The sequence below is a fragment of the Aulonocara stuartgranti genome (assembly GCF_965226115.1).
Source record: "Aulonocara stuartgranti genome assembly, chromosome: 16".
NCBI lineage: Eukaryota > Metazoa > Chordata > Actinopteri > Cichliformes > Cichlidae > Aulonocara > Aulonocara stuartgranti.
The window spans coordinates 1298892-1321449 of NC_138952.1; the positions used below are offsets into that span (position 1 = coordinate 1298892).

Consider the following 22558-nt stretch of genomic DNA (forward strand, 5'->3'; position numbering starts at 1 on the left):
GACTTCAGATTTGTACAAATTTAATTTAAGAACATTTCTATTTTGTACAAATAAATATAAATAAAATTATATCTAGTAAAACAAATACGACTGCGCCGTATAAAATCACATTAATTATAGTTTGTTATAACTTTCAGGTGACATTTATAACATGTTTATTATCATTTATATTATTACCAGTAGTGGGAGGAGTCGTTTTATTGTTATTTAAATATGAGGTAAAGTTTTCATTTCCAACCACTTACATTCAGGCCAGCATGTACCCAAGACTTTAACTTCCGTGTTTCCGTCCAATCACATTTACACCTGGAGCTCCATCGGTCTCTTGGCCAATCGGGTCTCACAACGCGCTCTGTTGTCCCGCCCCCTTTCATTCAGCTAATTGTTTACTCGACTGTAAAAGATTTTTTTGAGTTAGCTGCCGGTGTGCTAGCAGCGTTAACGTTCCTGAAACAGCGACACCGCGCTCGTTCTAACCGGATGTGAAATGCGGTGTCTGCGGTGAGTCGTGTGAGTGTAGATGGAGCGAAGCGAAGTTCACACGCTGCACACTGACTTCAGTCCGTCCGCTCAGTTTTCACAGAGTTGAACGAACAATGGCAGTTTGGGCCGGCAGAGGCCGAGAGCTCGCACGACTGTAACCCGTGTGAGCCTGCGCATTGGCCGGTATGTCTGCACTGCGGCCGTGGTGGCTGCTCGTCTGTCTGGCTGTGCTCGGGCATGACCTGCGGGGGTCTCAGGCGGGCTCGGCCCCCAGCGCTGCGAACACTTTAGTATGGGGACCCGGGCTGGAGGCTAGCGTCGTCCTTCCAGCTCGATTCTTCTACATACAGGCGGCGGACAGCTCGGGGAAAAAGTGAGTAATGCGAGGCCTGTGGTATGCGACTCCAGCTGCAGAGCCTGGAGTTTACTGTCGTATCGGGGTGTCAGAATCACATCACTGGTTTTCTCATTATCATGCGCATGTGCAAGCCGGAGACCTCACATGTGACCACGCAGGTGTGATTTAACAGTCAGAAGTACCAAAGGTCTGAATGTAGCTGTGTGCAAAATCACGTCTGTCTCTGAGTCTCCTCCGTATCACCTCTGTGTCACTATCAGATATCCAGTGCCATGTCAAACCTCTCTGTTCTTTATATTAGAAGAGAAAGGGGACACGAATTTGCTGATAAATATGGAAATGCAGCAAAGAAAGAGTTTATGTGATTGCAAAAAGCGTCCGAGTGAATATTTAGTATGACCGCTTTATTGTTCAGCACAGTCTGAGCTCTCTGAGCAGCTCTGTGAGGATCTTCAGGAACTGTTCTCCAGGCTTCCTGAAGGACAGTCAAAGCTCTTCCTCGGATGTTTCTGCCTTTGCTTGTGTTCTCTGTCAGGATGATCCCACACTGCTTCAGTGGAGCTGAGGTCCGAGTGTCATGCTAAAGAGATGTTTCCAGATGTTCCTGCGTGGTGGATCAGACTCTGTAATTCATCAGTTTATCAAAGAACCTGAAACCATGACACAGCCTCCACCGTGCTTCACAGATGGCTGCAGACGCTCACTGCTGGACCTCCTCCTGACCTCCTCGTACACACTGACCATGATGTGGATCCATCTCTCCATCACACCTGTTCCTCTGACCTTCAGTCCAGTTCTGGTGTCATTTTCAGCCTCAGCCTTTCCTCCTGTTTCCCTTCAGCCGTCCTTCACTGAATCTTCTCTGATGAGGCTTCAGTGAAGTGTGACCATCGCTCGGTGGATTTTTATGCTTGAATCAGAGCTCCTTTGATGGGGTGTCCAAAGAAAAACACTGAGACACCTTCAGAAAACTGGAGAACTATTGCTCAAGAGAACCTTTAGAGAACATTTTATCTTATCTATTTGTACTTATAAGCCAAAAAAACCTGCATGACTACAAAAGAACACTATATAAAATAAAGTGTGGTGTTAAATCTGAAGTTTTGACCTGTGAGGGCAGATATGACAGACAAACCACAGGCAGGACGATGTCAGACGGCCTCCAATGACCTTTTTCATCACACAGTTGCAGGAGCTTATCAAAGGTGCCTCCTCTCTGTGGTGATCATGCCTGCTACAGTCATTACTGCACCGTGAGCTGGTGCAGACACACTGACTGTGCAAAAAGTGCACCCAACCATAAAAAACAGTGCACAAGTTGTTACTCTGAGTGACGATCCAAGTTACCCAGACACATCTGTTAGGAGACCACCACGGCACAGATGTTTTCTGTGACACGCAAACTTTAAACCTTCTTGTATGTAGAGAGTATAAACTGTGAGTGAGCGCTGAAATGAACCATACGATGATGAACTGGCAAAGGTTCAGTCCGCTGCTTTGTAAACATCGGCTCGTATTTGTTGTTATAAGATGAGATGCTGTCCTCCTGAGCAGCAGTAGATATCTTTGTATTCTCCCTCCTCCCACAGTTTGACTGCATCACCTGGTGAGAAAACCTTTGAAGTAAAGATTGTGTCTCCTGTGGAGCAGTTCACCAGGATTTGGATCCAGGTCCTGGATCGTCGGGATGGCTCATTCCTGGTCCGCTACCGAATGTACGCCACCTACTCGGAGCTTCACGTCCACGTTTTGCTGAAGAACGAGCACGTTGCCAAGTCACCGTTTGTTCTCAAAGGTAGGGCGCGGTCCGTGAAGCTGCGATGTTCACTCTGATAAATGACATCATGGACTTGATTCCTGCTCACGCTCCAATCCTGAGTCTTCACCTGCTGTTTTTGCTGGATCCAGAAACTTAATGAGTCAGTGTTGTCGTCTGCAGGCCCGGTCTATCACGAGGGATGCGACTGTCCCCGGGAGAGCGGCTCTGCGTGGGAGGCCCACATGCACTGCCCTCCGTCCTTCGCACAGATAGAGAGGGACCTGTCCTTTTACCCGAGTGTCGACCCAGATCGTAACGCACAGGAGATCCCACAGCGCTTCGGACAGCGGCAGAGCCTCTGCCACTACACCGTCAAAGACAACAAGGTGATTCCACCTGGGGAAACAAACACAGACGTATCATAGGTGTTTATGTTTTACCTGAGAGGAAGCTGAGAAAGTCAGCTTGTGGGCCTCTCAGTCATCCAGCCAGGCCTTCTTAAACCACGACACCATGTAGGCCTCTGGACACACATCAGATCCAAAGGTGAGTGTAGAAGGGAAGAATATGAAGGGTAATGTTCCTTCATCCTGGACCCTGGAGCTGTGTGACTCACCTGTAAGAGCAGAGCCAGGTGTGCATGAGTGCTGCTGTGATAGCGATGAGTCTAAAGCCCGGTTCACACACTGCTCGCATTACATGAGAATATTCAGGAACGTATCCGCTTCCATGACTAGTTCCCTCTAAAGGTATGACTGTGGTAAAGTGAAATTGATGCTTTTAGTAGTAAAAACTACTACAGTAGTACTTTGCTACTGCATTTCATACTGTGTGTGTGAGTGCAGCCGAGTCCCTTTATCAGAGGTGAATGTGACGAGTGTCACGCTTCAGGGTTTCTGTTGCTCTGTGTTCACTTCATATCTGAACACTTTAAATGAACGAGAAGGAATAAAGTCATTCCCACATTTCCCAGCATGCCGAGTTGTTTAATTATTTTAATGTCTGCATCATTTTACAGCTCTGTCTGTTTTCTTTATAGTTTAATGAAATACTGAAGTCACTGTATCATTGCAGTAACGACTCAGCTGCCACTGACTCCTGTAATCCTGTGCAGCGGTGTAATCTATTACCTGTGAAGGTAATCTTGGATTGGTGAGCAGCTGTTTTCTGTAATGTGTTTCTGTTGTCTTTAGATCTACGTGAGGACATTTGGGGAACATGTCGGGTTTAGAATCTTTATGGATGCCGTCCTGCTGTCTCTCACCAGAAAGGTAATCCGTGTTTACGTTTACTCAGCCGTCGCTCAGACGACCAGAAACACACTTTGATTTTAATGTCTGTATATGTTGATGCATCAGGGATGAAACGTTCAGACACAACTGGTGCAGTGCATGCTGGTTATCATCGTCATCATCAGTGCAGATATGCGATCAGACGGTGGCAACAGTAATGATTATCATGAAACATTTTCAGGTGCGGCTCCCTGATGTGGAGTTCTTTGTTAATCTCGGTGACTGGCCGTTGGAGAAGAGGAAGCCTCCCGAGAAGCTTCATCCCATCTTCTCCTGGTGTGGCTCCAATAACACCAGAGATATCGTCATGCCGACCTATGACCTGACCGAGTCCGTCCTGGAGACCATGGGGAGGTAAAGCTCTGTGTGGATTCAGCTAAAGTATTGCTACGTTACCACGGAAACTGGCAGTAAATTCAATTCAGTTTTATTTACACAGCACAAAATCACAGCAACAGTCGCCTCAAGACGCTTTATATTGTAAGGTCGACCCTACAATAACACATACAGACAAAAACACAATCGTATGATTCCCTATCTGCAAGCACTTTTGGTGACAGTGGGAAGGAAAAACTCCCTTTTAACAGGAAGAAACCTCCAGCAGAACCAGGCTCAGGGAGGGGCGGGGCCATCTGCTGTGATTGGTTGGTGTGAGAGAAGGAAGACAGGATAAAGACATGCTGTGGAAGAGAGAAAGAGATTTATAACAGATATGATTCAGTGCAGAGAGGTCTGCTAACACATAGTGAGAGAAGAAGAAACCCCCAGTGCATCATGGGAATCCCCGGCAGCCTACGTCTATTGCAGCATAACTAAGGGAGGATTCAGGGTCACCTGGTTCCTGCTCCTCTTCATGTACGCGTGCTCTGCCATCACCGAGGCCGTCAGTAAGCAGACTGCAGTATGAACCTGCATTTCCTCCTCTCACCTTGCTGCTGTTTGAGTTGATATTTAATGCAGGTGTGATGATGAGAGCTGTTTAATGTTGGACCCTCACCTGTGAGGTTAGTGATCTCACAAACTGCAGAGGATGTAACATTCAGCACGTCCTCTGCCGTACAGGGTGAGCCTGGACATGATGTCGGTTCAGGCCAACACGGGGCCGCCGTGGCCCGAGAAGAACGCCACCGCCTTCTGGAGGGGGCGGGACAGCCGACAGGAGCGCCTGGAGCTGGTCAAGCTTTCGAGGGCTCACCCGCACATCATAGACGCCGCCTTTACTAATTTCTTCTTCTTCAAACACGACGAGAGCCTCTACGGGCCGCTCGTCAAACATGTTTCGTTTTTTGACTTTTTCAAGGTGAGATGAATTATATTCCATAAAAACGCTTTTATTATGTCAGATATTCTTATGCTAATGTGTGTGTTTTCATTGTGTCCATGCATCACCAGTACAAGTACCAAATCAACATTGATGGCACTGTGGCAGCTTATCGGCTGCCGTACCTGCTGGCGGGGGACAGCGTGGTCCTGAAGCAGGATTCTGGGTACTACGAACATTTCTACAAGCAGCTTCGAGCGTGGGAGCACTACATCCCTGTCAGGGCAGACCTGAGAGACCTGCTGGAGAAGATCCAGTGGGCGCGTGACCACGACGAAGAGGTGACGAGAACACGTGACTGGATCCTCGCTGGTTTCACTAATGACGAGTGAAGGTGGTGTCATTTTGTTTTCTTCTTTCAGGCAAAGAAAATTGCTCTCGCAGGTCAGCAGTTTGCCCGCAGTCACCTCATGGGGGACACCATCTTCTGTTATTACTACATACTGATCAAGGTAATGTGATTACAGTTTCAGAGTTACTGCACAACTGAAAAAGTATACAATGTTACTACTCACGCAGTCTTACTGTGCTCGCGCTGCGTCGCACTGACACAATGCTGATCATTCTTCATTCGGACCGATGTAAATGTGTCGCACTTCCCTCACATGTCATATTTATGCGTGCGAACTAGGACTACGCCAAACTCCAGGTCACCGAGCCGAAGATCCGGAAGGACATGGAAGTCGTGGAGCAGCCTGCTGATGACCTGTTCCCATGTTCCTGCCACAGGACAAACGTGAGAAACACCCAAATGCTTTGTTTGCTCTGCAGCTTGTCTGCAGATCCGAATGATCTTATTTTACTTTTTGCACGTTAAGAAGAGGAAACAACGTTAAATCTGGGATAGTTTTATTATTCTACAGTCTGTGGCGCCATCTGGTGTACGTGAGGCGTCACTGCAACCACCAAGAAGCCACGTTAGAGTGAACGTTTGGACCAACGTGCTGTTCTAACAGGAGTGTTTTCATGTTTGTTTTTCAGGTGAAGGATGAACTGTGACTGAGCTCCTCCCACTTCATAACTGACAGCCTTTTCTTTTAAAGTGCCAATCAATTGTATGACTATGGTTTGAATATCTGATTCTTATTTTTCAATAAATGCTTTTAATGTGTTCAGAGCGTGTTTTTCTCTCTGATGTCAGATTATTTACTCAGTGAGGTTTAGTGTCAGCCCTGAGGTTGAGCAGCTGACCGCTGTGCCTGTTGGAAAATCAGCCGTGGCCACGCCTTCAGTTTACCTGACGGATAAAACAGAACGGAAAACATTTAAAATAAAAATCGTATCCTTGTGAAAAAGTAAACAAACGGAAGTGTCATAAAGTTAATGCTGCTGTTTATAACTGACCATTACCCTGTTGCATGGTTTAGATTTGAACCACAAAGCATTGAGTCGCTGTTGGTGAGGAGTCACTGCCCTGTACAAAGTGATATTTTTGCTGAGATATTTATCCTGATATATAAAATCAAACGTATAAAATCAAAGATGCTCAGACATGGATAAAACTGAAAGTATGAAACATGATAGAGAGTATAGGGTGATGTTTCAATTGATCAGATGTCAGTAATATCCAACAATGTGCCAGTGTGCAGGATGACTGGGAAGGAAGGGAAGTGTTACAGAGACTGACCATTATGAAGTATGATGCTGCGTTTCCAGTACGTCCACTGGATAAAGATATATTAAAAAGCGAACAATCTGAAACAAATAATTTTAATGAAACATAAACATTTCAAACCATTTATTTATTTTTTAATAAAAAGTACTTTAGATACAGGTTTGGTGACGCTGTAGTGACCACTCCTCCCCGCTAGGTGTCACTAATACGTATTGAAGTCCTCGGTGTTCCAGAGAAGAAGCTGCTTGTGATGGAGACGTTTCTGGAGGTAAATATGAAAAATAAAAAGCAAACATGTCAGAAACCAGAGTCAGGTTAGAATGAAACGGAACTCGAACCAGGAGCGGAGCCCGGAGCACCGAGAGGACGGGTGCACGAGAGGCTAGCGCGCGCCACGTCCTGTGGGCTCGGTGTGCTTCACAAACACACAAACACCTGCGCAGGTTACAAAGCCTGTAGGCAGTGAGCGCAGCAGGAAGTGTAAGCCTCGGGGAATTCAAAGGTTTCGAGTCTGATTTTGAATAAGAGCGTGGCTGGAACTGATCTCAGACCAGCAGGCAGCTGGTTCCAAAGATCAGGACCACAGTAAGTGAAGCACCTCCAGCCCCGAGCTCTGGCTCTGGAGCAGCTGATGACCTGACAGGTGTGACTGGGTTAGAGACACGGACCAAACCACAGAGAGCTGTATGAACTATCAGAAGGATCGTAAAGGTCGCAGGGAGCCAGTGTGGAAGTGGTGTGGAGTAATGTGGTCACGTGTGTGTGAGGATGAATGAGCTGATGATCTGGAGAGTGTTACAGTAATCTGCTGGATGTGATGGACCAGTGAGTCAGAGTCAGCTTGAGATAAGACTTCTGATTTTTCAAGTATCACCATGTAATCACCTTCACTGGCTCAAGAGTTGGGAGTTCGCCTTGTAATCGGAAGGTTGCCGGTTCGAGCCCCGGCTTGGACAGTCTCGGTCGTTGTGTCCTTGGGCAAGACACTTCACCCGTTGCTTACTGGTGGTGGTCAGAGGGCCCGGTGGCGCCAGTGTCCGGCAGCCTCGCCTCTGTCAGTGCGCCCCAGGGTGGCTGTGGCTACAATGTAGCTGCCATCACCAGTGTGTGAATGTGTGGATGACTGGATGTGTAAAGCGCTTTGGTGTCCTTAGGGACTAGTAAAGCGCTATATAAATACAGGCCATTTACCATTCACTGCTCTGTAAAGGTCGGGAGAGAGAATGGTTGGCTGTGAGGTGCTGAATCGGTGCTCGCTGGCTTTCAGGAGGCGGTGAAGGTGCCGTTTGGGGCCAAATCTTTAGATGCTGCCCTGTGCGTCCCTGCCGCCATGTCGGACGCTCACATCGCCGTGATCCTCACGCACGGAGCCGGGGGAGACATGAACTTCAGTCAGCTGGTTTCTCTGGCTCACCAGCTGGCATCACACGGTTTCCTGTGCCTGCGCTTTACATGCAAAGGTTTGAACCTGGCTCACAGGCTGAAGGCGTACACTGCTGTGTGGGTACGTGTTAAAGTCAAAACTGCACTCACTGCTTTACGTGCAATATTACACGTTTTTTGTAGAGCACCAGTATGATGTAACGTGTGCTGTTTAACGTGTTTCCACCTGTAGGACTACCTGAAGTCACTGCAGAGGTTCACAGTAAAACGCGTCTTTTTTGGAGGTAAGAAGCCTTAAGATGTTCAAAACAAAAGAGGAAGAGCTCAGAGCAGAAACGCTGTCGGGTCATTTTGTCTCACGTACTTCAGTTTGCAAAGTGTTGTTGTACCTTAACAGTTTACTTTGGTGGGAAGTATGTTAATGTGGTAAAACAGACCCCACGTTGATGTCCGGGGCTTAAAGACCGCACTCTGTCCATGAGCGCCTGCCTTTAACTGATGACATCACCAGATACCACATCTTCACCTCTGAACCTCCATCTATGTTTCAAGTGAAGACGAGGACATGCAGCAGTGTAGAAATAACTGAGTGGGAGTCCTTGAACACTGTGACGTTTCCACAGGCAGGTCGATGGGGTGTCGTGCGGCTGCAGCTTTAGCTAGGCGACTGAGCGAGGAATCCGAGGCCGCGGTGGAGGGTGTGATCTGCTTGTCTTTCCCCCTGCACCCCCCAGGACAGACGCATGCACACCGCCAACGGAGCGAAGATCTAAGGGTGCTGCCGGCGCACACGCGTGTGCTGTTTGTGTCGGGCACTGAGGACGACATGTGTGACAGGGTGAATAATGAGATTCATACCTAATGCATGTTTCCTTATTAAACTATTAGAAGACTGTCCTGTGTGCTCATTGTTGCTGTTCTGTTTGCATGTAGTTCTGATGCATCTGTGTAACGGGACATTGCTCTTGCTCTTGGGACGTGCTGCAGTGCTCACTCTGCTCTGTGTCCTCGCTCAGGTTCACTTTGACACGACGGTGAAAGAAATGAAAGCTCAGGTTGAGATTTTGTGGCTACGAGGAGGCAGCCATGGACTGAAGGTGAAAGGCCGTTCTGAGGTGTCCGTGATGGAGGAAGTGAACCTAAAAGTCATCTCTTGGATCAGGAATCAGGCGGCACAGGCCCCTTAATGTCCTCTCGTTAAATCTGTTGCTTTTGTTCCAATAAACGATGGCAGTATTTCACAGTGGGCGTCTGTGTGAACACATGGGGAACTTTTATTCTGCACAGTATGTGAAACCCGAATCTTAATGTGCAACATGGTGATGAATGTTGATAAATCAGTCTGTGCAGACATTACTCTTCCTCACACTTCCTCTCCGTATTCATCTGAAGTCATAACTCATTACAGTTTAAAGGTGTTTTTCTGCTGCACAGACTACCTTTAGCAGCACTAAAAACTATGCAACAAACAGTTCAGGAGTTGTACACGAGAAGACGTTTGTTTGGGATTGAGGAGCCTTAATGTGTTACATAAGAACAGTCCTGGTTTATGGGTCAGGAGGAGCCCCTCAGAGGCCGCCTGCAGCACAAAGGAGAACACCGAGGTGATGATGATGCTGTCGGTTTGTGAGAGGAGCTGAAAGAAACTCTTTCACATGGAGGTTTTCACATCGACCCCTCGCTGAAGTTCCTCTATGAGTGTAAAGTGGAAGACGACCCTCGGTTTGAAGTTGAGTGCTTGCTTCCTGCCTGTACTGTCACAATAAAGTGCTGTTCTCCTGACAGCACCTTGTGGCACAGCGGTGGTTTGTGCTGTGTTTCAGTATAAAGGTCACTTTTTCAGGGGCTTCAGTTTTGACCCTCACCGTGTTTGTTTGGATGAAATAATTATTCTGTTATTGTGTGCAAACAGGACTAACGTATATGTTTACAAATGCTGTGTTAATAATCCATTGCTCTATTAAAACACGTTTATTGTCATTATCCTCGTTGTGTTTTCATAATTTTAATATTTATTGGCCTTTATTGTTTCTACGCTTTTGTTCTGATCAGTTCGTGATAACTACTCGGAGGAATCATTTGTGTTGTAAGCACTTTAGCAGAGCACACTCGGCGACTGCGGTGCCTTTAACACAGACGATGACGTTTACGCGTGCTCGTACGCCATTGGCTGTGGGACTTCCGGGACGTATTTTGTTTTTCAGGCAGACTCGAGCATGGCCGTGGAGCTCTGGAACAGAGTCAACGTCCCTTTTCCCAGCGCCGTGTCCGCTGTCCGCGTGCCCTTCACCGCACAGACAGGTACGAGCCGCAGCGCGCGGTCACTGACGTGCTGTGTGCGAAATAACACGCCGCATGCGACCCACGTGGGAGAGCCAGGACTCGGCGCCGCGTGGCTGTGAGGTGACGATGATGATGGTGTTTGTGTTTGTGCAGCTGCAGACGTTGAAACGCTGCTGACGGAGCGCGAAAATGTGCTGAAGCTGCTCCGCAGTGAGATGCTTCAGACGGAGGTCAGGCTGCTGTACGAGCTGCTGTACGTCCTGAACAACAGCTACCGGGGCAACAAGACGTTCAAGGCACTGAAGCAGGTGAGCGCTGTCTCCAGGGCAACCGTGGGTGTGTTCATTAAGAGCTCAGGGCAACTCGGAGCGCGCCCACCTGAGCTCCGAGTCACGTACAGGTGATATCGTCGTGTTGGTGTTGTTCCCAGATCAACATACTAAATGTTGTTCCAGGATCAACATTGCAAGTGACCAATCAGAATGTTGTGACGTCATACTTTTGCGACTTCGGGAAAAACCGCCGTAAAACAAAAAACCGTACTTAAGCTGCGAGAAACCGCCTCTGTCCGCCGATCAACGGACCCTGACCCTGACCGTAACCCTTTAATAAACGCTGAGCAGAACTGATATTGTCCTTGCAACATTGGAATTTCATAAATGCACGAATGGCTTGGCGCGCAAAAGAATAACGTCACAACAATGTGATTGGTCACTTGCAATGTTGATCCTGGAACAACATTTTCATGATGATGTGGGAACAACACCAACACGACGACAACATGTTCCTCCTCCATGCAGCCAGGCAGCCTGTCGTTCACAGTAGGGATGGATGACGCCACGTCTGTATGTCCTATACTGATGTCATAGATTTGGATACCGATATGACTCCGGTATAGTCTGCTTTTAGTCATAAATGTCATATTAAGATTTAAAAAAAGCAAAAAAACGACTAAAGTTCTTCTATTATACTTGTAAGCAGCCAAAATACTGCTCAGCTCAGCTGATCTTTTTATTTAAAGCTTTGAAACAAACGTCATCACCGGTATCCAAGAACATTACAAATTCCAACTTTAGATCTAAGTATTTAAAGTAACATTCAAAACGCAGTTTTATGCAAAGTTCTGAAAAACACATGAAGCCCAATATCATCACAAAATAATGTTTGTATTCAACAACTTGATTGATTGATTGATTATGCCTTTAATGAAACGTTGGTTTGGCAGCACGTAGCGAGGCTCACAATGCTCCTTTAAGCACCAAAAACTGACATTTCCCACAACAGAAATGCAGTTCAGCTTTATTTATACAGCGCCAGTCGCCTCAGGGCGCTTTATATCGTAAGGTAGACCCTACAGTAATACATACAGAGAAACCCCCCTATGAGCAAGTAAATGGCCTGTATTTGTACAGCACTTTACTAGTCCCTATGGACCCCAAAGCGCTTTACACATTCTGCCGGACACTGGCGCCACCGGGCCCTCTGACCACCACCAGTAGGCAACGGGTGAAGTGTCTTGCCCAAGGACACAACAACCGAGACTGTCAGAGCCGGGGCTCGAACCGGCAACCTTCCGATTACAAGGCGAACTCCCAACTCTTGAGCCACGATCGCCCATAGTGGGAAGGAGAAACTCCCTTTTAACAGGAAGAAACCTCCGGAAGAACCAGGCTCAGGGAGGGGCGGGGCCATCTGCTGTGATTGGTTGGGGTGACAGAAGGAAGACAGGATAAAGAGACAGATTAATAACACGTGTTGTGCTCATCGAGTACAACAAATTCAGCAGTTTTCTCTGTTATCAGCTTTGCTTTGTTGCTTTCTGGACGGAGTTTCTCGCGACTCTGAATGTTTTCCAAAAGCGTTTGTTGATACTTTTCTGCTTCGTGTTGGAGGCCTGGATGAACTCTGTACTAGGGATGGGTATCGTTTAGGTTTTATCCGATACCGGTGCCAAACCGGTACTTTTGAAACGGTGCCGGTGCTTAAACGGTGCTCAAACCGGTGCTTAAAGAATGGAGAACACAAACTTTGTCCAAAAACCTCTCATGTTTAACTGTTTTTTGTAAAAAGATAACAATGTTAGCCTTTTCTGCAGCTATGGGGCATATATGGTATCACTCTTGGCTGGAAGCAGTGCTTAAACAATGGAAAAAACAAACTTTGTCCAAAAAGTTTCTCTCATGTTCAGCTGTTTCCCACTTTTTCTTTGGTCATTTTAGCCTTTTTGGCCAGGGTGAAGGGAGCATCTGCCATCAAACAAGAAGACAGCCGCATGTAGCTATGATGATGTTTGCTAGTTCACCTTACATGCATTAATGTAATAACGTGGTTAGCCTACTCAACGTAAATTACACACGAACAACATTAAGCTACTCACGCAGAGAAGAACGGCTGCTGCTGCATCATCATCCTCATCATTTCTGCTACACTGGCAGGGCTAGGGGCCAGGACTCTCCTCTTCGGGTTTTTGGGGGATGTTGCTAACTCCGGTCCGATAACAGGCACCACACCCGCAGTAGATGTGCTCGGTGTGAGGTCTCGCAGCAAGCTATCAAATACGGCGCATTTCTGGGCTTTTAAAAAAAACGCTATGCGTCGCCAGGTGTTTCATCAGATTTGAGGTGTTACCTCCTTTGACAGTATCACAGTATCAGCTTAAAGCACTTGTTGCTGCTGAGTTTGCATCTTTTGCTGTGAAGTACAGCCAGACTTTGACCGCTTTGCCTTGGGCGTTTTTAATCTGTAGCTCTGCTCTAACAGAACGTACGTACCTGGCCCCGCCTACTATCCTCGGAAACGTAAAATGATTGGCTAGAATCTAAAGTGTATCACAGCTCAGGAAAAAAAAGCACCGAAATAAAGCACCGAAATGTGCGCTGCTTTTCGGTCTGGTTACTACCGTTTATGTCAGAACCGGTGCCATCATGGCACTGGACACCGGTACCCGTCCCTACTCTGTACTGAGTCACTGGATAAACTCTGTGTGCTCCTGTATTTGGTATTTCTGTGAGTGTTTAATCATGTTTGTGGTGTTAAAGTTCCCAACGCTGCTACCACATCTTCCTATTTTCTTCTTTCAGTCTGAAGTAACTCCACGCCGCCGACAGGTCTCGCACACAACGACCGCTCTATCGCATGACACATACTGCTCCGACGTGCTAAGGTCACGACCTCGGTTATGCCGTGTCGCAAGCTTCATGAGGCACTTTTGTAATATTTAAAGGATCGGGCTACACTTTTTATTTCTCCTGATATCTGATCAAGTCATTTAGGTCAGGATCAGGCCGGTGCTGTATATGGGATCGATGCATCCCCAGTTCACCCCGATCCAGGTTCAGCCTCAGACTGTTGTTACATGTAACATCACAGACACGGAAATCATGATTAACAGGATGAAAGGCTGCGTGTTTGTGACTCTGGGGACAATAAAACAGCTGTAATCAGACTGACAGCCTGACAGCTCCCTGAATGTCTCCAGAGTCACAGCATCAGAAAGACCTCCAGCATAAGTTATCAGTGAGCCTCCACAGACTGCTGTTTGTCCTTCACTGATCGATGTTTTAATACAAAGATAACCTGAGTGAAAATAAACTGCAGTTTTTAATGCTGATTGTATTTATCAAGGGAGACGAGGTATCTGTGCCCAGCAGCACTGCAGTCCACACCTTGTGGTGTGTTGATGGTGAGTGTTTCACGTCTCTGTGGAGGAACTTTGTCCCACTCTGAATAGTTGGAGGCTTTTCCAGTATGAGCGCCTGTCTATGGTCACCTCGGTCTGATTAAGTCCACGCTTTGACTCGGACGCTCCAGAACCTTCATTTTGTCTTCAGAGCCAATCAGAGGTGGAGCTGCTGCTGCTGCATGACTGCCGGGCCCACATTCTCCTAGAGAGCAGCTCAGACCATCACGCTCCCACCGCCGTGTCCGACTGCTGCTGTGATGTTCTCTTTATGTTTAATGCAGATGTAACGGGACTCAAACCTCCCAACGTTCAGCTTTTGTCTCCTCAGGCCACGGGATGTTCTCCCAGAAGTCTCGGAGATCATCCAGATGTTTTCACTAGGCCGGTGTTCTGGCCTTAGTCAACTAGCAGACTAACCTACATGTTCCTTCCTTCAAAGGTGGAGCAGTGTGTGAACCGGCTGAAGAACATGAAGCTCGATGCTGCTCTTCAGGAACTGTCAGATCTGTGTCCGAACAGGATCCAGAGGTAAGTCTGCGGCTCGCTGTGAAGTGTGTGACGTGCAGAGCAGGTCTTCATCGTGAACCTTCACTGCTGTGACCAGGTCGGATTCATGAACCAGTCCACTCAGCTTTTATCTACTGAGTGCACAATGAAAATGTGTGTTATTCCCACAGTAGACCGGGGGTGGGCAACTGCATGAATGAAGTCCTCTCAGCATGCAGACGGACGTCTTTATAGAAGATAGGACGGAGATTCAAACTGTGAAATTCTGTGTGGATGTCAGTTTCTGCCACAGTCTGCAGTGGTGTGTGTCTGTGTGTTTTAGGCAGCTGAGCATCAAGGACGGCCAGTGTGTCGTTCCCAGTCAGCCCACGCTGGAGTGGATCTGTCTCAAAGTGCTGGGGGCCGCTCGGCTGACGAGCTGCACGCTGCGTCGCTGCAGCAGAGCTTTCACGTATCCTTCTGTGAGGCCGTTCTGTTCTCAGACTCGGTGTCAGGGACCAAGCAGTAAAGCATAAAGGACACCGGTGGTTTTAATTCAAAAAACGGGTTTTATTGACCCAAAAATATGAAAATATATTTAACAAAGCCAAAACTTAAACAGGCAGACCAATAAAAGAGGTCAACTCAATAGACTAAACTCAAGATAATAATTAACAAAACCTCAAACAAACATATGGTAAACTGACCTGCTGAAATGACACACAGGTGACCTTAAATACTGGTTTAGCTAAACCAAATGACACACACGGGGGAAAACAAGATGGCTGCCATATAACCAACTAATACAAAACATTTAAACAAACATGAAACACCCCCCAGGCAATGAAGCATGTGGTGCAATCCAATTAGGCTGTCAGCAGTACTTCAGGTCTCCCAGCCCTTTGCCACACCTTTTGCCAGACAGGAGGAGACACCAACCCCCAGGTAACTCAAACAAAGAAAGATGTATTAATATAACATAAAACAGAACTTTGACCTTGCAAGGTTAATATGTGTGCACGCCATATAAACATTGGAAGGTGTGATGGAAAAATGAATACATTTAATAAAGAAACGATATTGAACAATAAGTAGAATATTTTAAAGTAGTGACTGTAAATTAAACTAAAGTGAATCAACGGGTGATGAGGTGTGGAGCTTACCATGTGTGGCATGCCATCACACTCGGCATCGATCTCCGCGTGAACGACGTGCGGATGTCTTCATCTGAACCAAGTCTGACTCTCGTGCCCTCTGCAGGTTTCCCCTTAACAGCTGCTTGTTTCAGACTCGCAAAGCAGCAGATGAAGTGGGAGGAGTTTGTCATCCTGAACGTGGTGATAACCAGCATGCTCAGCCGTCTGTGGTCAGGACGTTTTCTGCAGCATACGTGCATTTAGAGAGAGAGCGCACTAAGTCTGCAGAAAGTGTTAACACGTTGTATTTCGTGCGTTCTCAGGGTGATTTTCCGTGGCGTGCTGCTCGCCCTGTCCGGCCTCTACCGGCAGCTCCTGGAGCTTCTCAGAGACGTAGCCCGAGTCCAGCCCATGCCCTTCCTCACAGACTTCTCCCTGCCAGCTGATCTGGCTCAGTTCCTCGGTCCCTCTGATGCTTTGTTATTGACCAAGCCTGCGGCGCACAGCAGAGCGCGGCAGGAAAAGAAGCAGGCGGCGAAGAAACTTCCAGCTGAAGCCAAGAAGACCTGCGCGCAGAAAAGAAAGCTCAAAGAAGACCTCGGCGTTGCAGTTATAAGAGGTAGTCTGCATTCATGCGCTGTTTTTCCCAACGCAAACGTGACCTCAGTGAGACGTGAACCTCCCCACATCCCCACTCACATCCCCACCCACATCCCCACTCACATCCCTGATATTTCTCCAGGCGTCGGCCTCGCAGCAGACAGGAAGTCTTTTTTCAAGCTGTGCAGGACTTTCACAGAGGTATGTGAGCAAGCACGTGACTCGTCTCTACTTTTACTGTTTCTAATGTTCACGTATTTACTTCTTCTTCTTGCGACTCGAGGGCAAGTCGACGCCCAAACAAACGAGCAGAGCTGACAGGAGACACGAGTTCCAGAAGCAGGTGAGAGATGCTGCTTCTTTCTCACACCTGGAGATCCGTGTGGACGAGATGATTCGCTGGTGCAAATCCCAGAGGATGGGAAAGGAAAAATGCCTTTTAACCTTCCTGCAGTTAAAGTGCCGGCAGATGAAATGCCTGGAGGCAGCGGGCTACAAGTAAGAGCGACACTTTCTCAGGAAGTCTTCCTTTAGCGTTCTGCAGAGGTGCTCATGTTCTCTCTTCTCGTGCTTCAGCGTCCAGAGGAAGCTGCAAACCTTCAAAAAGGAAGCTTGCTGGGCTTCATCTCCAGAAGGATCAGCGCCAAAGACCTTACGTTTGCTCGCCTCGAGGAGACGTGTCCACGGGAGAATTCGTTTTCATACTCTCAGGAGGCTTATGATGAGAGGCGGCGTAAAAAGGAAAGAGCAGGCGGGACGACAGACACGAGCTCGACTTAGCGGGGACGACCTGAGAAGCGGGACCGCTCGAGAGGCGACGTGTCGGAGCACGGTCACTCACGATGACATCGATGACATTTTTGCCTCTGCAGGTCTGTGAAGCCCGAAAGCGCCGATTTAAGGTCACAGACAGACGAACAGTCTGAGCAGGTTTGGAAGCAGAAGCTGTGCTCGCCATGTTTAATGTGTCTCTCATTAAAAGCTATAAAGCACGGAAACAACTGAACCCCCCCAGACTAAAAGATTCTGTTTTAATTTGGGTACGCATGGAACACACACTCACCAGCCACTTCATTAGGTACGCCTGTTCCAGCTGCTCGCATACACACGTGTAACCGCTGGTTCGCATCAAGATATGCAGTAAAGCATCTGGGGATGCACAGCACGTCAACGGTTAAAGATCACAGCGAGCGTCGCTGCTGAGGTCCAGCCGAGCTGGTTTCCTGAACTTGCCTGAAGGATGTTGGCTGCAGTCTCAAAGCAGAGCCATGATGAATGAACCCAACCCAGTATTAGACACCTGATACAGTGAATGTGTGAAATCAAATGTAAGAGAAAATAAATTAACTGATGGAGCTGAAATATGACTGTGTGAGTAGAATGCTTATTTAATGAGCATGCAGACTGAAGCCTGTGCTTATGGTTTGAAGCATGCATGCAGTGGCAGCATGTTTACGTGCTGCTTCTGTCTGTCTGAAGGAAATTTAAATCCGTTTGTGCAGCTGTGCCAGTTTTTAATAATGTTCGAAGTCACGCACTACAGATCTGAGCAAGGCTTTTACAGTAGTTGGTGTATTTGGCTCCCCCTGGTGGGCTCGAGGATCAGCGCACAGACAAATTCCAGGCTCGATTCATCTTTGGGAATACGGAATAATTCTTTCATCCTACGGCCCGCGGCCGAAGCAGCGTGAGACGGCTCAGGTGTCAGCAGGAATGAGTCTGTGCTGAAGGCGTCTCAGAGCCTGCAGTGGCTTCTGTTAGCAGACAGACGGGCACCGGTCCTGCTCTGACACCAGCAGCCGGCACACAAGCTAAAAGGTTTGTTTTGTTACAGCCACTATGTTTCATCATCACCTGCCAAAGAAGATGGAGTCGTCCCATCTGCACCAACGCTGCGGCTTTCATCTCCGTCAGAGCTTCACTGGGCTGAGTTACAGTCTCACATCAAACTGCCAGATCTATTTGAACACAATACTTAACTTTCTGGGTTTGTCAGGGTCCACTCTTTTATTTTTCACAGCCTGGAGGTGAGGAAGAGGTGCAGGAGGAAAATCGTAAAGGTCTGCATCATGTATGAGAGCAGAAACTGAGCTGAGGCAGAAGGTTAGTCTTGATTCCACTTGTCTCATTTATCATTTAAATAAAAAGTAATACTTCTGTAACATTAGGGAACTTTCTCCTGTTCACCAAAATCACCACACAGGCCTGCTGTTCTTCTTAAATGTAATATCGATAACCTTGGACTAATGCTAAATGTTAATAAATAATAAAATAAACAACCTACGTCAGTTAGGTCTCTCAGTATTTTGTAGCATTTCTTTGCACTTTTGCCTTTTTACTGCGCAGTCCCGGATCACGAGCGCTCCTCTACAGCTGACGGTCTTCAGTTCTCCCTGCAGACGTGTCTTTGTGCCGGCCAGTAACTCTTCTGGAGGTCGGTCTACATCAGGAGTGACACATGTTCGAGGTCTTTGTCAAAGCCACGACCCAGACACAGTTTTGCTGCAGAGTGTTTTCTCCATGATTCTCCTTGACGAGATTCCCAGTTCCAGATGCACAGGACTCCCACTGCCGAGTTTCACTGTGGGGTTTTCTTTGGACTCCTTCCTTCTTCGTCAAGACATAAGCACCGTCTCTAGTTTCATCTCATCTGACCTGAGCTTGTGCTTTAAGTCTACTTGATCTTTCTCCAGGCTTCTTTCTGTTTCTCGAGTCTAAACTGGTTTCTTTAGTTTTTGGCGTGACGGCTCAAAGCCCCACTGAGTCTAAACTGGGAGATGACCCTCGGTTTAGACTTGATTTTGCAGCTTTGAGCGATTCTGTGATTGAGTGCAAAGCTCAAAAGTCTGGAGTGAAGTTTTTCACCTACATGTTAGCTGGTTACAGCTACACTCAGTATGCATGTGAAGGCTTAACATCAAAATAAACAGCAGAGGCAGCACAAACCTCCAGTCTGCGTCTGTAATCACGTGAATATCCCATTAAGATCAAACAGACTGTGCATGTGTAGCTTTCATGTTTTACAAAGTGTTGCTGTGATAAGATGAATTTATATTTCCAGGTCTTCATTCACCTTAACTTAGACACAGCCCCTCCATTGTCCAGTGTTGGCGGACTGTTACCTGAAATAGATCCACTTTTACCATTTTCAGCATCATTATCAGGCGCGTGCAGCGCGGCGTCTGCGGCGCGTGCACCTCGGGTCAGTGTAGCGAGACCACGCGGTCGTCTTCTGTCAGCTGGGACGTGTTTAATAGCATAATTGTAAAGAGCTGGTTCTACACGGCTGAGTCGGCGCTGCAGATAAATATATATTTTTGCAGGTGGTTCTCCAGGGCGGGTATAAAGGTCTGTATTCCCAGTTTACTGTTCTTCAATTTATTTTCCTCACACCTTAATAGCAAAAGAGGAATTGTGCCCATAAATGTTTAAAGGCTCTGCTTTTTTATAGCACGCAGCTGTGGGATTGTCAACATTTGTACTCTGAGGTGTGTTAAATTAATCACATCATTACCTCCACAGGAGGGAAAAAGCTGATGGAGTAATGGTGCCGTGCACTCCTCAGCCAGGCCTGCAGTGGAACAACGAAGGCAGAAAATCACCCAGACTGGGGAAAAAGAAACCATGCAAAGTCTAAATTTTAACGATGTGAGCTCTGAATATAAACAATAATATAATTTGTGTATATCTCATCTTTGCCTTTATTTTAGAAAACTGTCTCATGTATCAGTTTTCTCGGATGAATAGAGAATAAAGAGAAGGATTAAAAAGTGTGAGCACAGACGGTGGTTTACAAACCTCAGTGAGAACCGGCCCAGAGAGCTCACTGACATTTTATTGCCACCTCCATAAACGTGGTCTGCAAAAGTCCCCGTCGTGCAGTTTCCATCCACTCATTCATTTTCTATACACACTTTTGCAAGAGGCACAGTGCCCATTACACTGCAATAAGAGCTGCACTGCCTCTGCTTTGGCTCGTTCGACTAGACGAGCTTAAGGTCGGCTGCAACATCCGCTTTAACAGGACTGAGTCTCAGCATCACACCTGGATTTTATCTTCACAGCATCAGCCATGCATCTTTAAAAAAATCATCATCTCTGTTCTAACAATATGTAGGAAGACATGGCGGTGCTGCTCCTGTGTCTCAGAATAAAACGTTTCTTCTACGACAGGACAGGAGAACTCACATTTTGAGTTTCTGTAAAAGGCAAAACATGTCTGGGACGCGCTCTTTATTCTTACTTTGGCTAGTATTTAGCCAGAGGTCAGGGTTCACTGACAGCAGGTGGTTTTATTGTCATGGAACTGCTGATCTGGCATGTCTGAGCTACAACACTTGTTCTTAATATTATGTCTCAGTGGGCGTTTCTGTGAATCACAGACTGGAGGACCAACAGTGAAGGGGATGAGCCGACTGGACTCTGTGAGGAACCTCAGGTCCTTCCGTTTGTGCTGGAGAACTTCTGTCCGTCTGTAGCAGCATCAGCAAACTAGTCCACCAAGCTGGAACCTCATTGGTCAGAATCTGGAGGTGTTTGAGTCAGTGAGGGGCCGCAGTTCACTAAACACACCGTCCTCCATCATGGACAATCACAACTAGTGATGTGCGGATCGATACTGAAATATCGATTCCTCCGATATCAGTCATTTATGTTCTAGAATCGATTCTCACATTAAAATATCGATATTTTAGTAATTTAGGGTAAATTTGTAGTTTATCATTAACAGGAACACAGTGGAAAGAAACTATATCATTTGGATTGTCAACATTGGAAGGAACTACTTCCTCTTCTGCCTTTCATAGTCATGTGCAAAATACGGCTGTATAACTGTGTCCAGCCCCTGGCGTGCGCACTCGCAACAATGGCTGAGTGTAATTGGAGTTACGTGCAGACGTATTTTACCTCCACAAACAGCCGAGATGTGGTTTGCAATACATGTGGCAAGACAGTGAGGTGCTGTGGCAAGACCACTAACCTCGTGAGATACCTCACAGGAAATCAGATCACAGAATAGGACGAGCGTATGTTGAGGCAAACTGAAGAGGAGAGGGACAGGTGCTGCTAGGGCGAGACAGACGTCTCTCGTGGAGTCCTTTAGTGCTGCAGGCAGGCAGCGTGTTCAAATAGCCACAACTTCAGGTTTTTTATTTCTATATGATGAATTCTGCATTATTAAGTGATAATAGCAAGTAATATGATGTCCTGTAATCATGATGATGCTATAATGTGAGATACAATAAAAGATACAATAAATAAAGTAAGTTTTTGCACAAAGTATCAGTATCGTCGATACCACCCTGAATTTTACTTGGTATCGGATCGGAAAGGAAATCAGTGGTATCGCACATCACTAATCACAACTGCTCCGGTCCGGTCAGCAGAGCTCCTCCTCCCTGAGAATTATCCAATCACGCTGCGAGAAAGAGCGGTTCAGGAAGTCCTTCCCACCGTCCTCGGAAACCTCTCCTCTTTGTAACAGGTGAACACACCTGTCAGGACACAAGACTCCACACAAGTCTGTTTCTCATATTTAAAGTGTTAAAGCTATAGAGCTATTTATTTGAGTTTTGCTCTAATATTCACAAGAATTTGCTTTTCCACAATCCGTCTTATTTTTATTTATTTTTTCATGTTAAAAATGATTTTCACATTGGTTTATGTAACATTTCGCACTACCTCACATCCGTCAGTATGAAGTACTTGTTGTTTTCATTGTAGATCATAATATTGATAATCTTATTCTTGAAGCTGCTGCTGGAGCACCGTCACTGTACACAACCATCGCAGGGTTCGTGTGCTAGCTGTGGGGTTTCCCTTACAATACAAAGCTCCGTAAGGCTCGTGCTGTTGTGATTTGGTGGCGTATAAATCAAACTGAACTGAATTCAGAGTATTGTTTATTTTCCCTGCGGTGTCACGTCACAGAAACCTGGTCGTATTTAAAAGTTCCTACAACATGTTTTGAGTATTAACTCCGAGGATTCATAGACAGTAACTGTGCTAGTTTTACACCACTCTGTTACACTGAACTGTTTTTTGTTATTTATTTAAAATTATTAATTAATAATTCATAATTATTAGTAGTAATTTTTTTTTTATTAGTAGTAATCCTGTCCAGTTAGAAATCCAAGTAAACGCTGGCAGTCAGGCTGATTAC

At 46.7% G+C, this 22558-nt stretch overlaps 2 protein-coding genes across 3 annotated transcripts; both read left to right on the forward strand.

Moving 5' to 3' along the window:
• Nucleotides 1–346: 346 nt before the first annotated feature.
• poglut2 (protein O-glucosyltransferase 2) lies at nucleotides 347–6324 on the forward strand. 2 transcript variants are annotated; one of them, XM_082508227.1, is made up of 10 exons: nucleotides 347–856; nucleotides 2431–2636; nucleotides 2781–2986; nucleotides 3794–3871; nucleotides 4074–4246; nucleotides 4955–5192; nucleotides 5285–5494; nucleotides 5576–5665; nucleotides 5845–5949; nucleotides 6195–6324. In XM_082508227.1, the coding sequence occupies exons 1-10, from the start codon at nucleotides 669–671 to the stop codon at nucleotides 6210–6212; spliced, it is 1512 nt and encodes a 503-aa protein (XP_082364353.1). In that variant the 5' UTR covers nucleotides 347–668; the 3' UTR covers nucleotides 6213–6324. The 2 variants fall into 2 exon arrangements, with proteins under 2 accessions (XP_082364353.1, XP_082364354.1); XM_082508228.1 differs by having other exon boundaries at nucleotides 347–501.
• A 707-nt stretch (nucleotides 6325–7031) lies between these two features.
• LOC309690431 (nucleolus and neural progenitor protein-like) lies at nucleotides 7032–17760 on the forward strand. Its single transcript, XM_082507463.1, has 15 exons — nucleotides 7032–7096; nucleotides 8096–8332; nucleotides 8444–8495; nucleotides 8835–9049; nucleotides 9228–9394; nucleotides 9770–9833; nucleotides 10314–10512; nucleotides 10648–10802; nucleotides 14616–14704; nucleotides 15006–15134; nucleotides 15951–16028; nucleotides 16122–16417; nucleotides 16541–16599; nucleotides 16682–16896; nucleotides 16975–17760. The coding sequence occupies exons 1-15, from the start codon at nucleotides 7079–7081 to the stop codon at nucleotides 17276–17278; spliced, it is 2277 nt and encodes a 758-aa protein (XP_082363589.1). The 5' UTR covers nucleotides 7032–7078; the 3' UTR covers nucleotides 17279–17760.
• Nucleotides 17761–22558: the final 4798 nt, after the last annotated feature.

Bases quoted from the DNA above. Each gene is read 5' to 3' on its own strand.
- LOC309690431 (XM_082507463.1), top strand. The intron at 8,333-8,443 runs GTACGTGTTAAA...TTCCACCTGTAG, and splicing joins AGGCGTACACTGCTGTGTGG to GACTACCTGAAGTCACTGCA. The intron at 15,135-15,950 runs GTATCCTTCTGT...TGCTTGTTTCAG, and splicing joins CGCTGCAGCAGAGCTTTCAC to ACTCGCAAAGCAGCAGATGA.
- poglut2 (XM_082508227.1), top strand. From the start codon at position 669: ATGTCTGCACTGCGGCCGTGGTGGCTGCTCGTCTGTCTGGCTGTGCTC. The intron at 2,987-3,793 runs GTGATTCCACCT...TGTTGTCTTTAG, and splicing joins ACACCGTCAAAGACAACAAG to ATCTACGTGAGGACATTTGG. The intron at 5,193-5,284 runs GTGAGATGAATT...ATGCATCACCAG, and splicing joins CGTTTTTTGACTTTTTCAAG to TACAAGTACCAAATCAACAT.